General features: G+C 40.6%; 1 protein-coding gene across 3 annotated transcripts in view; it reads left to right on the forward strand.

Moving 5' to 3' along the window:
• pik3cb (phosphatidylinositol-4,5-bisphosphate 3-kinase, catalytic subunit beta) overlaps positions 1-14273 on the forward strand; it is a 158873-nt gene that overhangs the window by 107154 nt on the left and 37446 nt on the right. For all 3 annotated transcript variants that reach the window (XM_052018267.1, XM_052018265.1, XM_052018268.1), the window contains exons 11-12: positions 2055-2108; positions 4018-4206. In XM_052018267.1, coding sequence (XP_051874227.1) covers positions 2055-2108; positions 4018-4206 — 243 coding nt within the window. The remainder of the gene's footprint in view (positions 1-2054; positions 2109-4017; positions 4207-14273) is intronic.

Consider the following 14273-nt stretch of genomic DNA (forward strand, 5'->3'; position numbering starts at 1 on the left):
ATACAGGCCAACATTCCATTAGCCTTCATCACTGCCTGCTGCACTTGCTCATTCACTTTCAGTGACTGATGAACAAGGACTCCTAGATCCCTTTGTATTTCCCCCTTACCTAACTCCACACCATTCAGATAATAACCCGCCTTCCTGTTCCTGCTCCCAAAGTGGATAACCTCACACTTATCCACATTGAACTTCATCTGCCAAGTATCTGCCCACTTACCCAACCTACCCAAATCACCTTGAATTCTCCTAACTTCCTCTACACATGTCGCACTGCCACCCAACTTTGTATCATCAGCAAACTTGCTAATGTTATTCACAATGCCTTCATCTAAATCATCAACATAGATCGTAAACAGCTGCGGTCCCAGCACCGAGCCCTGTGGCACCCCACTAGTCACGGCCTGCCATTCTGAGAAACATCCATTCACCCCTACCCTTTGTTTCCTATCCGCCAACCAGTTTTCTATCCATGTTAATGCCTGCCCCCCAATTCCATGAGCCCTAATTTTACCCACCAATCTCCTGTGCGGCACTTTGTCAAATGCCTTCTGAAAGTCGAGGTATACAACATCCACTGAATCTCCCTCGTCTATTTTCCTGGTTACATCCTCAAAAAAACTCCAGTAGATTAGTCAAGCATGATTTGCCCTTGGTAAATCCATGTTGACTCGACCCAATCCTATCATTGCTATCCAAATATGCCGCTATTTCATCCTTAACAGATGTTAGGCTAACTGGACGATAGTTCCCCGTTTTCTCCCTCCCTCCTTTCTTAAAAAGTGGGATAACATTAGCCATTCTCCAATCCTCAGGAACTGACCCCGAATCTAAGGAACATCGGAAAATGATCACCAATGCTTCCACAATTTCTAGAGCCACCTCCTTTAGTACCCTGGGATGCAGACCATCTGGACCTGGGGATTTGTCAGTCTTCAGCCCCATTAGTCTACCCATCACCATTTCTTTCCTAATGTCAATCCACTTCAGTTCCTCTGTCACCCTCTGCCTTTTGTCCATCCTTACCTCTGGGAGATTTCTTACACCTTCCCCCGTGAAGACAGATCCAAAGTACTTATTAAATTCGACTGCCATCTCCCTGTTTCCCGTAATAATTTCACCCGATTCGGTCTTCAAGGGCCCAACATTGTTCCTAACTAACTTCTTTCCCTTCACATACCTAAAAAAAAAGCTTTTGCTATCCTCCTTAATATTCCTGGCTAGCTTGCCTTCGTACCTCATTTTTTCTTCCCGAATTACCTTTTTAGTTAAATTCTGCTGCACCTTAAAAATTTCCCAATCTTCTATCTTCCCACTCAGCTTGGCTCTGCCATACTTCTTCCTTTTTAACACAATGGTATCTCTGACTTCCTTTGTCAGCCACGGTGGCCCCTTTCCCCTCTTTGAGTCTTTCCTTCTCTGGGGAATAAACTGATCCTGCACCTTGTGCATTATTCCCAAGAATACCTGCCATTGCTGTTCCACTGACAATTCTGCTAGGATGCCCGCCCAGTCAACTTTAGCCAGCTCCTCCCTCATGGCTCCATAGTCTCCTTTGTTCAACTGCAAAATTGACCCTTCTGATTTGCAGTTGATCAACAAAGGTTTTCTGCACAAAATGGACTCCTTTCAAAAGGAAAAGTTTATTATCTAACTTTTTAAAAATAATTTTAAATGCCTGACTTTTAGAATAATTTGGATTCATAAAGAAGTATTAACTATAAACAGCTAAATAATTGGAGAACAAAACACAATTCCTTAAATGGTGTAATCATGATCCTTGAAGCCTTGGAAACTGGGCCTGAGGGATGAAAAGTTTATGTCAAGTTTGTGCCTTTGGATAAGTTGAGGAGCACATCTATGTCCAGTGAAGGGAATTTAGATAAATGGCTAACAAATAAGTCAATGCAGTAAACTTAATTGTTTTGAAATCACCTTTGAAAGAAGCTTTGATTCTGCTTGGATTGCTGTGATGCTGAAGCAGAAATGTTTTGAATTTTGAATATTTTCTCATTTTTTTTTCTTTCCCTCTCTTTAAATAACACTAATTGAAGATTTTGGAGAAGGCAGCCGAGATTGCACGAAGCAATGACACACTAAGTACAGCAGTAAGTACAGCAAATGAATATCAAGAGTAGCAGAGCATGCTATAATGCCACCTAGTGGTCATTGGCCCCATTATTTTGATATCCGCACCCTATTTTGTTGTGAAGTGGCACTAATAATTTCATGGGAATCTGTTATATCCACATAATCAGTCGTATTCTCAAACAAAATGATGCAATCCAAAATAAACTATAAGAGTATATTGTGTGATATAAAAACTAATACCAATATGTAACTTCACAAAGATGTTAGTACTATCAAAGCAATTCTAACCGTGGTAAAGTTTGCAGTTCCAATTGAGCTATGAAATATGATTGGTAATTTGAGGGCTTTGCTAGTGGCTAGTATGGGTTAGAGAGGGCAGAGTAGAATTTTGTCTTCTGTTACACTTTTGTTGTCCATTCATTTCTAAAGGTCAGTTCCAATTAAGTTATTTTCAGAAGGGAATATCAATGTGCAAATTTTACTGCTTCACATGTTTACCACTTGCAAAAGGACAAACTTCTCTGCCATAGTCCATTGTTCATCCTTTTTTAAATTCCCAATAGAACTCTCCGCTGAGTACTGAGACTGCCTCAGCAGCAGAGCTAGGGTATATCACTTGTCTATTAACTAAGTGAAAGCATTTTTAAAATGGTTGTTACATATTATGAATCCACCACTGATAGTTGAGGACTTTACTGCACCAAAGAATGTACATTTATTTGAATTGGGGATTATAAGTGACAGAACAAAGTGGAACTTCAGGTAATTACATTTTTTTTTGATTAAGTATGATTTTAACTGTAAAGAGATTACAAAGCAAATTTGGCATTTTATTACCTGCTGCAACTTCTTAAGACATTCGCGACAGCCATTCTCTGGTAATTTGTCAATTGTGGGATCTCTGAAGCCTAATTCAGTCCTGTCCCAGCAACTCAACCAGAGGTCACAGGTCTTAACCTTGGCTAACAGACACAAATCAGTTTGAGTTTCTTGTTGCCATGTCTTTGTCAGACAGAATATGTTGAGCAGCTTCTTGGGTGCTAGTGGAGGGATCGAGAGAGGTCATCGATAGCTGGAGATTGATGTCATCAGTAGATATGCAGAAAAAATGTCTCGTCATCTCATTCAAAAAAAATCTTGCCAAAGTTAGGACATGAGGGAAATGAACCATAGAAGAAGCTAAGCACTGGCTATTACAACAATCTGCAGATCAGGATGTTAGGGACAGGACAGGAGACGATGCAGGGATTGCTCAGGTCATGAATGGTTGAAAATGAGATAAACCAGGGCACTTCTGGATAGTGAAGTAGAGGCCATGCATTGCAATGGCGTGAGTGGTCATATCAGAAACTCCAGAGGGAGTGAAGTGTGTCTGTGAAAGTAAGTAGCCAGACAAGGACTCAATTAAGAACCTAACATAAAAAGTTGAAGCAGGAGTAGATTATTCAACCTTTTGTGTCTACTGCATTATTCAATGAGATCATGGCTGTTCATTTGCTTTAATAGCACTTTGCTGCACTAACCCTATATCCCTTAATTCCTGATAACCAAAAATGTGTAGCTCTCTCCTGACTGAGGCTCCACAGCTTTCTTGGGTGGAGAAAATCCAAATATTCACAATGCTATTGGTGAGGTAATTTCTTCTCATTTTAACCCTGAATGGCTGACTCCTCACTTTGAGACTGTGTACATTCCTTTCCTAAAGGAACTGTCATAGGATGAAAAAAAGTGATTAGAGAAACTGAACAAGATTTAGATTAGTTCATTGTCGTATACACCAGGGTGCAATAAAATTCCTTGCTCGCGTGAAGCTCACGGACACTTTGGAGCCATGAGACAGATTTCTGTTAGGAGTGATATAAAGTCCTGGTATTAGGACTATGATTGGACATTTAACCTGTAACTGGTGACTAATTCTTCATTCAGGGCCGAGGATGGAAGAAATTGCATATTGAACTAAAGGAAATCATGGAACGAGATCCATTGTCTCAACTATGTGAAAATGAGATGGATTTATTATGGACTCTGCGATATGACTGCCGTGAAAACTTTCCCCAGTCACTGCCTAAGCTGCTACTCTCAGTAAAGTGGAATAAGCATGAAGATGTGGCTCAGGTATGGCTATTGAATGTTCCCTTTCCTAGAATAGGCCAAGTGCTTTAATAGTTGAGTCTCTCATGAAAATCAGCCATTCCTACTGAGAGCTGGAAATATTTCATTGAGTTTCACTGTATTTTCTTAAAGTGTGCTGTATTCTTTTTTTTATTGATTCCTTATTCAAGGTTTCCTCCTCATTTGTACAAAATGTCCATCAGTGTCATAGAATCATTTAGCATTGATCAGGCTACATTCTACAGAGTCCATGCCAGCCATCAAGTACCCATCCATGCAAAACCTGTAATAACCCCATTTTATTCTCTCCACATTCCCATCAATTCCCTCTAGATACTGCCACTCACCTATACACTAGAGGTGATTTACAATGGCCAGCTAATCTAACAACCAGCCTATCTTTGGGAAGTGGAAGGAAATGGGAGCACCTAGAGGAAACCCACATGTTTACAGGGAGTAGGTGCAAAGTCCAGAGGTCAGGATTGAACTTGGGTTTTTGAGCTCTGAGGCAACAGCTCCACGAGCTGCAACACCATGATGTCATAAATATCGAAATAATTTCTTAAGGTGGCATTAGTTGTGGGTTAAGTGTTGGCCAGGACATTCAGGGAAATCCTCTGTAAAAAGGACCATTAATTTCTGAAGGATGGCAGCCCCAGCAGTGCAGCAGTCCGTCTGAACTGCATTGTATCGTCAGTCCTGATCAAAGGCTCAAGTTTCTGCAGAAAGTTTCACACTAGAAAAAAATTGCAAAAGCCATTCTAGTGTTGTTAAAATTGATGGAAATGCTTTGTGGTTTTGGAGAAAGGCTCCAGAAAATTGTTTACTGTAAAACACAAATGTTTTTTTGTCATTGGACCACAAGTCTTCCTTACCATTTTTTGTTTTAAGCAAGGTCCACAGTCTTCTTGAGAACTCTCCAAGAAATGTGTCGAAGCTGGCATACTTTCCTTGTCACTCCTATAAATTTGTTTATGCTGCCTCACTTTTCAAGGACTTCTGACCATTACTTTCATCTTTTAATCGGTAACTCCATTGAGACCAAGTTTTTGCAATCAGCCACTACAGGCACAATCATTGCTGAGCTGCAGGAACTGTCACTCAAACACAATGTGCTTTTCAAATAAAATGCATTTCATTTTAATGTTTCTTCAAGATAAAAAAAAACTGCATTGCCCTGGGGTCCCCTTCCTCCATGTCACTGTTATTTGGCTAGCAAACCAAAAGTGACAATAACAGGAAGCTACTTGTAAAATGTTTTACTATAAGATACTGCAGAGAGAGATGACTAAGAAGATTCCTTACTAAATTTAAAGGGCACTTTCCAGTGACTTTTTTAATAATAATCTTGTTGGCTTCCTTGTCTTTGATCTCAACCTCTGAAATTTTAACTCCTTTCCTTTATAATCATGCATTTAGCATCCATTCTGTCTTGTGGATGCAAGTTTCCCCAATGTAGTATGCAGAATAATGCAGATTTTTAAAGAGTCTTTCTGCCAGTGGCCTAAAGCAGGTTCTGTAAAATTGAATCTTAGTTTGGGACAAGACCAGATCTTCGTATCCATTTTGCAAATTACAATGCAATATCTGGATATATTTAATTGTTTAGTTGTGTGGATGGTTCTCCCTTTGGGATTTGAGTGACAGAGCCTATATTTAGTGCATATTTCACTCCCCTGTTATATCGGCCTGATTTCCCTTCTGTGTGAAACTCCCAGCATTTTCCCATGTAACTAGTAAAATTTAGGACTCTTGATGCAAAAGCCAAAGTCCTGAATCGCCGAGAGTCTCTCATTGAGAATTTTCCAACGTCACTCTAATGTTGGACTTCTCATGGAATCCAGAGAGAGTGTGCCAAACTCCTGCAGTTTCTCAGTTGTTGTGTGGGGAAAATCTGTCTCCTGAACCCATGCAAGATCCAGTGACTCCCTTTATTTCAACGGAGAGGAACAGCTGCAAGGGACAAAGTAAATTTCAGGTGATTTACATTTTTGAAAAGTGGCTTAAGGTAAGTTAGACACATTGTGTGTTTTTTTTTTAAATTATATTAATTACAGGTCCTCCCCAGGTTATGAAAGGGTTCCATTTCTGTGAACTGTTCATAGTCTGGACACTTTGCAAGTCGGATATGCGGCCACCAACTGAGTTCCCAGGCAGCAGTAGATGCCTGTAGACCTGCAGCAGCTGGCAAATCCCATCCTGCCAGTTTCCCAAATGCCCATTCGTATGTGCAGGCCGTACATAAGTTGTGCATTCGTAACCTGGGGAGGACCTGTCGAATTTTTTTTATAGCTTGAAAATTTTTGACCATCTCACAGTTGAAAAGTTTCAATCTGTTTGGTAATTTATCAGATTTTAGTTTAGGGGCAGGACTTAACCAGAAGTCAAAGCAGTTCAATGGCATTTGTAACCAGAAAGCCCTGTCCTGCACATGACCTTGCAGATGAAGTCCAAACAGACCTCTGGGATCAAGTTGTAGTTGGAAGGTCCACTCTAAGTAATCACATGGAGCAGATAGTGAAACCACTAGAGTGGTCATCCATCAATCCCAGATCTGGGCCATTACCAAACATTTGAGCATTTAGTGAGCAAGCTGGTGAGAGTCTGCCTTCAGTTTCTCTCCCTCTCGCGCTCTCTCTTTCTGCTAGCTTTCTTCATTCTTATGAAGCCATTGATATCTTTCTGAGGTACAGCCTCAGCTTCCCCAAGTGGCTATCAGTCATCTCCCTATCCTGGAGCACTGAAATGAACTGAGCAGCCTCTACTGCCACCCTATGAAGATCATCCATCTCAGAATTATCTAACAACTTAAACAATACCCTATCTGTTACTAAAGCCCACTGATATGTTTACAATTTTGACATCAGCTGAGATTACTCAAGTATACCTTGACTGAATAATCCTTCAATTTCTGTTCATTACTACCAATTAGCACAGCATTTCTTTGTAAGTTTAGAATAAACTGCTCAACAGTGCTCAAGTTTTCAAATGACCAACTTGAAGTTAATGAAGGAAGTAGGCCATTCAGTCTCTCAATTCTATTCATTGGCTCTCTGCCTCAACTCTGGATATGTGCTTTTGATCTACTTCATTTAATTGGTTAAAAAAAACTGTCTAACTAAATCCTTGATATTTTCCTAAAGATTACCTTGAATTTTAAGATGATGCCTCCTTATCCTAGATTCCCCTATCAGAGCAGATGGTTCCTGTTGCTCTTCTGTACCAAGTTCATTTATTATTTTAAACTCCTTAATTTATTGCCCTGATACCTCCCAGGCATGTAGAAAAACAAGCTTTGTTTATGAAACCTGTACTCATGATTCAAGAAATGGGAAGGTACCTACTTAACATAAGGTGGAATCATACAGCCATGTCCACAGAGGGCTTCACGTAACTACAGGTATCCTTACAGGAAACAAATGTCCAGATTCTTTGCTTTTTCTCTCCAAACACCAGTGCAAGAAATGGAGTAGGCTCAGATGTGGTACCCTTCCTGGTTAAGTAGGTACCATAGACTCCTTGTTGATGTTCTCACATAATGCAAAGTGAATGAGGTACCAGAGGATGCACTATGGAAATACAATTTATGAAACAGTTTTAGTGAGAGGAGGAGCATAAAGAAGCAAGTGATCGGGGGGGGAGAAGAGAGGGTGTTACGATGGTTTGCTATCTGGATATGTTTTTCTACTTTTTTTAAAAAGGAAGTCGCATGATAGAATAACTGAAGGCGCGTGGCAGCCCTCTGCAGCTGCTGCATTCCTCAGCTCTGCGCTCAATAGGCTGTCTCACATTGCCTGCTCCATCAGCCTGCAGTGTCCTCTATAGAAGGAAGCCATTCTCTCTGTGGAGGCCTGGGTTGTGTTTCTGAAGCCTGCTCAATGAAAACAGCATGAGATGCGACAGGGCCTGAACTGACAGCTGGAAAGTTACTGGTGTTGGCTGGTGACCCAGATCAGACTTTCCAGGGTCGTCTATCTGATAGCTGACAAACTGGTGATGACGGAATGTGAGGACTGATCACCCGGATGGTCTTACCATAGCTCGTCATGGGGCAGTTATGTCGCAGTATTTTAGTCTTGCCAAAAACATTACAGCATTATATTGTTCCCTGGCTTAATGCCTGCGTTTCTCACAATTAATTTTTTAAGAAGTTAAAACAAGTAATAGGAATGTAAGAAAACTTGTGTTGAGAGAAGTTAATTTTTTAATGCATCTGTCATCAGTGAGTAAATCATGCAGGTCAGGGAGGTCCTGGCTTTGAACTTCTCACATCTGTAGGACTACCTGTACTAAAAGGCACATAATGGTAGAATTGTCCTTGGCATCCCAGGGTTAAGGAGCGGAAACAAATTGGCTCAAGATTCCTATTCCGATTGCCGTCATAAAATTTTGTGTGTCTGATTCTTGGGCGAGAGGAGTTGGTGCAGTCAGTCTGTGGATCAAGCTGGCTGTCCTGGATGAGTGTCAGCAGATAGCATCATGGTGGAGGCAAGGGACGGACAGGAGCTGGGTGGAAATGGGACCCAAAGATGAGAAGAGGAGCAAACAGGAGAATTTTGGTTTGTGATTCTTTACCATGGACCCTTTAAGGACAGCTCAGCTGCCCCATGTATTGCCAAAGTTGCACGAGTTCCTGACTGGCATCTTGAAAAGAAAATCTCACCTGCTTTAGATTGGAATACTGCTTGCTCTTTCATGGCCTGATCTAAAATCATGGTCACCTTTTTATAGAAATGGGCCATCAAGCTCAGTGCGGTTTACCTGCTGCTGCCGTGCACCTGTCTGTAGAGGGGAGCAAAAATTGCCCCTTGTGCTTAGAATGGAATCATGGAATTTGTTTACCATTATGGCCAGAATTCAGAAACACTTAATAGAATTGAGATAGGCTTGAGGCATTGAATCTTGAAGCAATTTCCAAACAGTGCATAAGCTCGAGTTTTATGTAAACTGCTTCACAATGTATAATCATCTGCCAGGCTAAAAAGATTGAGTCAGAGGGGAAAAGACCATCACCCACATGAGTTTGACAATCCAAATCATGCCAGTTTCTTCGCTGTTTGACTGGCAGTAATCCAATTGTTAGAGATTCTGAAGTGCAGTGCAAATTCCTGGTATCCCTGCTGGAACATTGCAGGAGTGCCTGAGATGTTTTTGAACATGCCCTGAAACTCCTGTGTAATTTAATAAACTCTTTCCATCTATGGACACACCAACTAGTGCTCATTGTAAGCAGTGGGAACTCCCCAAAATTTGTATGTTGCTAAACCCACACTAAAGAGTAGTTTGAGGAGATTTTGGACATCCATTTGTAAAATTTCGCTGTATGAGATATGATGTAACTGCATTGGTCAACTGATAGCAGCAGACAACTTTATTCCAAAGCTCCGTTGTGATATCCTCCAGCATCCACAATGAGCATCTTCCAATAGGAATTGCATGTGATGATTAAAAACAAGGCACTGGCAGAATCCACATCCCTTGCTCCACCGTCTTCCTAAGGGCACACTAGAACTTAAACCCAAATCAAAATTTTAGAGTCATTTGTGTCCATGAAGTTTTAAGATTTAATTTTAGTGTTTTCAGGAGAAGCAAGATGGCCCACTTTACTAAGGTTCCCTTCACCCAGGCCTGATCTGAGTGTCAGTCAGTATCCACCCCTTGCCAGCATGCATACTGTAATGGAGCACCAGAATGTTGCTTGCAGTTCTCTGGCAGCATTTAAATTAAGCCCCAAACCAAATTAAAGGGTAGCCTCAGCTTGCATTGATGTGCACCTGGAACAGCCTCTCTACTGACTTCTTAGATGCAAATTAAATTTTTCTCCCCCCCCCCCCCCCCCCCCCCCCCCCCCCCCCCCCCCCATTTAGGACAGGTGGTTTTTTTTAATTCATTAGTATTTTTTATTAGAGCCAGAGAAACCCAATAACAACACAGAGCAATGCACAAAGGAGCTGGAGGAACTCAGCAGCTCAGGCAGCATCTACTGAGGGAAGTGGACAGTCAACGTTTCAGGTTGAGATCCTGAGTCCAGGTGAAAGGTCTCGATCTGAAATGTCGATTATCCACTTCCCTCTGTTGATGCTGCCTGAGCTGCTGAGTTCCTCCAGCTCCTTTTGTGTGTTACACTATTTAAATAACTTCTTCAGTTGTAGGAGGGACCCTCTACATGCGCTTGCAATAGTAATACCAAGAGCATGGGACTTGCTTTCTGATTGTAAGCTACACAGTTGCCTCAAATAGTGAGCTGTATTGAAGTAAAATTGTTATTTTATCATTGTTAAGGCAGCAGATGTAATTTAAATTTGTATGGTAACTAAGCCCCAGTTTGCTATCATAAGTTAAACCAATGTCTTTATATCTGGTGAACCAGAGTGCAAGCACATTTTTACAGTGCTTTTACCACATTAGATAGCACTGAAAGCTGAACAAAAGTAAATTAGAAGCCAGGTAATTATAGGCCTGTGAGTCCAACATCAATGGTAGGAAAATTATTGGAAAAAATTTCTGAGGGAGAGGATTAATGTGGGAAGGCAGGGGTTATTCAAAAGTAGTTAGGTGGTTTTGTTAGGAGATCCTATCTGACCAATTTGATTGAACTTTTAGAAGAGGTAATAAAATGTATTGATGAAGGCAGTGCGGTAGATGTCGACTACAGTGACTTCAGTAGGGCTTTTGGCAAGGTATGATATGGGAGACTGATCCAAAAAATAAGAGCCCACGGGATCCAAGACAAGTTAGCAAATTAGGTCCAAAATTAGTTTGGTAACAGGAGGCAGAGAGTGATAGTGGATGGTTGTTTTTGTGTTTGGAAAGTGTGACTAATGGTACACTACAGGGATCGATGCTGGGACCCTTATTGTTTGTAAATACACTTTCAGTTTGGATATGAACGCAGGAGGTATGATTAGTAAATTTGTGGATAACGTAAAAATTGGTGATAGTGTTGATAGTGAAAAGGATACTTGTAGGCCTCAGGATGATATAGATCAGTTGATGAGATGGGCAAAATAATGACAGGTGGAATTTAATCCTCAAAAGTGCAAGGAAAGTCTCGGGAGTCTTTGTTGGAAACTCCCATTCATCGTACCTTGGGCCTTAAGAAGCCATCGGTTCCATGTGCACATCCCAGATTTGGGGCTATGCCTACATCAATTGAAACTCACTAACAACATTTCCAAATCTGGTGCTCCAACACATTTCACCTAGGAAGTATCAGTTGTGGCCTGTTTTGGATCAGTAAGAAACAACAACTGCCAAACTTAGGTACTCATGACTATCAGGGAATGTGTGGAATCTGGATCTGCAATGTCTTAATATTTTATAATGGGATTTGTACCAGGGTAAATTGCATGCAAAGCCAACAACAACATGAGCTGTCAATCTGAATGTCCATTCAGTTTATTGTGACTGTTATAGCAGCACAAAAATGGTATATTCAATCATATGCTTTGAGAGCAATATGGAAGGGCTCTGTTTAATAATATAGCAGGCTATACTTAAGTTGGGAAGGAAAAGGAACAGGAGAGACTTTGCTAATGTGGTTAGTGATTTGATTTTCAGCTTCAGTGGTTAGCGAAGGACTTTTGTTCAATTTCAGATGAGGAGCTGACCCAAGTGGATCAGGTAGCCTGAGTAAAGTCTTTGGTAAAGACTGTTGGTAAAGGCTCCTATCTGAGAAAGAACAGGGGTTTGTACAGCTGCAAGGACACTCTGTAATCCAACACTGAAGCACATTGTACAGCTGTATCACTGTGACTTGCTGAGAAAATAAGAATGCTTCACTTGTCTCATTTTGTTTACATATTGCATACAATGCATTAATTTTTTGTATCAGATTGTCCTGAGACAAACTGATCAACATTGTGAGCCATTGTGATCACCAGTGTGAGGGTGTAATATGAACTGCTGTTCGTTGCATAACTGTGTGAACCCCAGATCTTGCAGTCACAGTGCTTACCCAGATTCCTCTGTCCACTTTATGTATATTTATGATAATCATCGGACACATAGTACAAACAAGTATGTCTAAAGACGAAAGTAAGTGAATAGCACCAATTGAATGCACGGTTTTACTCCCTACAGTCCCAACCACTGCTAAATTCTTGATGGAAATTTCTGTTTGCAGGACTTTAGAGGATTTGTAGCATTTCTGCAGTGACAAATTTGATCCAGATGCAGTAATATACACTGACCTGCTGTCAAAACACCCCTTCTGTTAATCTTTCGACCTCTGATTGCCGCTGCCAGGTACCCACCCTGGTCGGTGTGTAAATTATCTTGTGCTTCCCATCTGAAAAGAATGACCAGGGAAATATAAATAAACTATACCCAGTACTTCAGGAATTTCTTTTGCCTGCTTTTTTCTGAACTTGTCTGAATGATCGAAGGTTGAGTTCTCAGGCCAAAAGATTACTTTCTTTTTCTGATTGTATATTGAGCTAGAAGAAAATCTTGCCGCACTGTTTCTCTTGCAGCTAAGATATTGTAAGCATGGAAGTAGTTGGAATATTAAAATGTCAGTGCCTTGTCTGTAATCTGAATTTTAACTCCACAGCTGATTGGTCAAAGGTGCTGAATTTCAAATATGAACCTCACCTTAGGTTGTATTCTGCTATTGGATAGCTATGGCATTTCTTTACAAGGCTCTTAGCTGACTGAATGCTAGTCTTGAGTTAGCGCAGAACAATTTCTCTTCCCTATCCTCGTTCTCCGCCACCAAAATGATCATTAAAAGTTAACAACCGATACCTTTTGCAAGAAATTGCTGACAATGAAATGTTAAATCAGATCAACACAAAGCCAGCTTTAAAACCCCATGGTATTTCCATTGATTTTGAGGTCTATGTGGTGTGCTGCAAAATCAATATGCTTATTCCACTCCCTTGAATTCCCTCTTCACTTTTCTTCTGATGGGTTACACTCTTGACAGGGGAGTACAATTCACACATTTCAGCCACTTCCTGCACTTCCTGGCACCTTGCTTATTATGCTGCCTGTGGATGTAAACAGGTAATGTAGGCTATCCCTGGGTTACTAATGCCCAACTTATGAACATCCCTACATACAAATGAGCTCTCGTAATTTTATTGAATTCAAAAATCCAGTGTTCGTACATACATTCATTCCTACAAACAGCAGAACTAGTTTCCTCTCTCTCTCAACTTTTAGGAATTGTTCTTTCTTATCAGTCCTGTGTGCTTTTAATGTCATTCATTACAATACTGTGGAGGTATGGTTACGATATCGAGTGATTTTTTTTTTGTATATTTTCCGATTTATGGACAAAATCGATTTACAGACGTCTGTAAAAATGGAACCAGTTCTTTACCTGGGGATGGCCTGTATTGGCAGATAATTTGATCATGGGAAGACATTAAAAAAAATTCATCTGACATCCACACCATTGAGCATGTGTCAACTCATAGCAGATAGCGTGACAGGACACCTTGTATATCTACTATTTAAAAAAAAATCTACTCCCTGAACTAAGGACATATACCTATGCTGACTTGAGTTAACTAAGGGTAGCCTTGAAATCAAACCAGGACCTTGCTGCTCTGTAAGTCTCTACATGGACTAGTGTGGCCATTAGCTGAACAACATGCTCTTAAGTCAGGCGTGAATAATTTAAGATGGCTCTTTTTTTGTCTTGAATCACTTTAAATGGATTCTGCTTATCCCCAACAAAGCTTTTGACGTGAATGTCAAACACACTGTTTCATCTACATATCCCTTTGTTCTTGTACATGAGCACAGAATTGAAAGTATCTCTACTGATGTTACTTTCCTGAGCAATTTTAGTTTTAAATTTATCAAAGAAGCAAGAAACAAACAAAAAGTGCAAAACCAGAAACATAAACCCAGTTTGCCTTCCACGATTGTGACTGAATTTGCTGACTGATCTGTGTCTAGGTGTCCAACAGTTTTTGTCTCGTAGCATATGCTGGAGACTGTCAATAGTGAGATTTATTTGAACATCAGTTATGAAGGTCTGATCTGTGTACTATAAGTAACTGATTACAGGCATGTATTCTGATCTCTGGATTCAAACCTTTTTTTAGCTTGGGCTT

The sequence above is a fragment of the Pristis pectinata genome, chromosome 6 (assembly GCF_009764475.1).
Source record: "Pristis pectinata isolate sPriPec2 chromosome 6, sPriPec2.1.pri, whole genome shotgun sequence".
Taxonomy (NCBI): Eukaryota; Metazoa; Chordata; class Chondrichthyes; order Rhinopristiformes; family Pristidae; genus Pristis; species Pristis pectinata.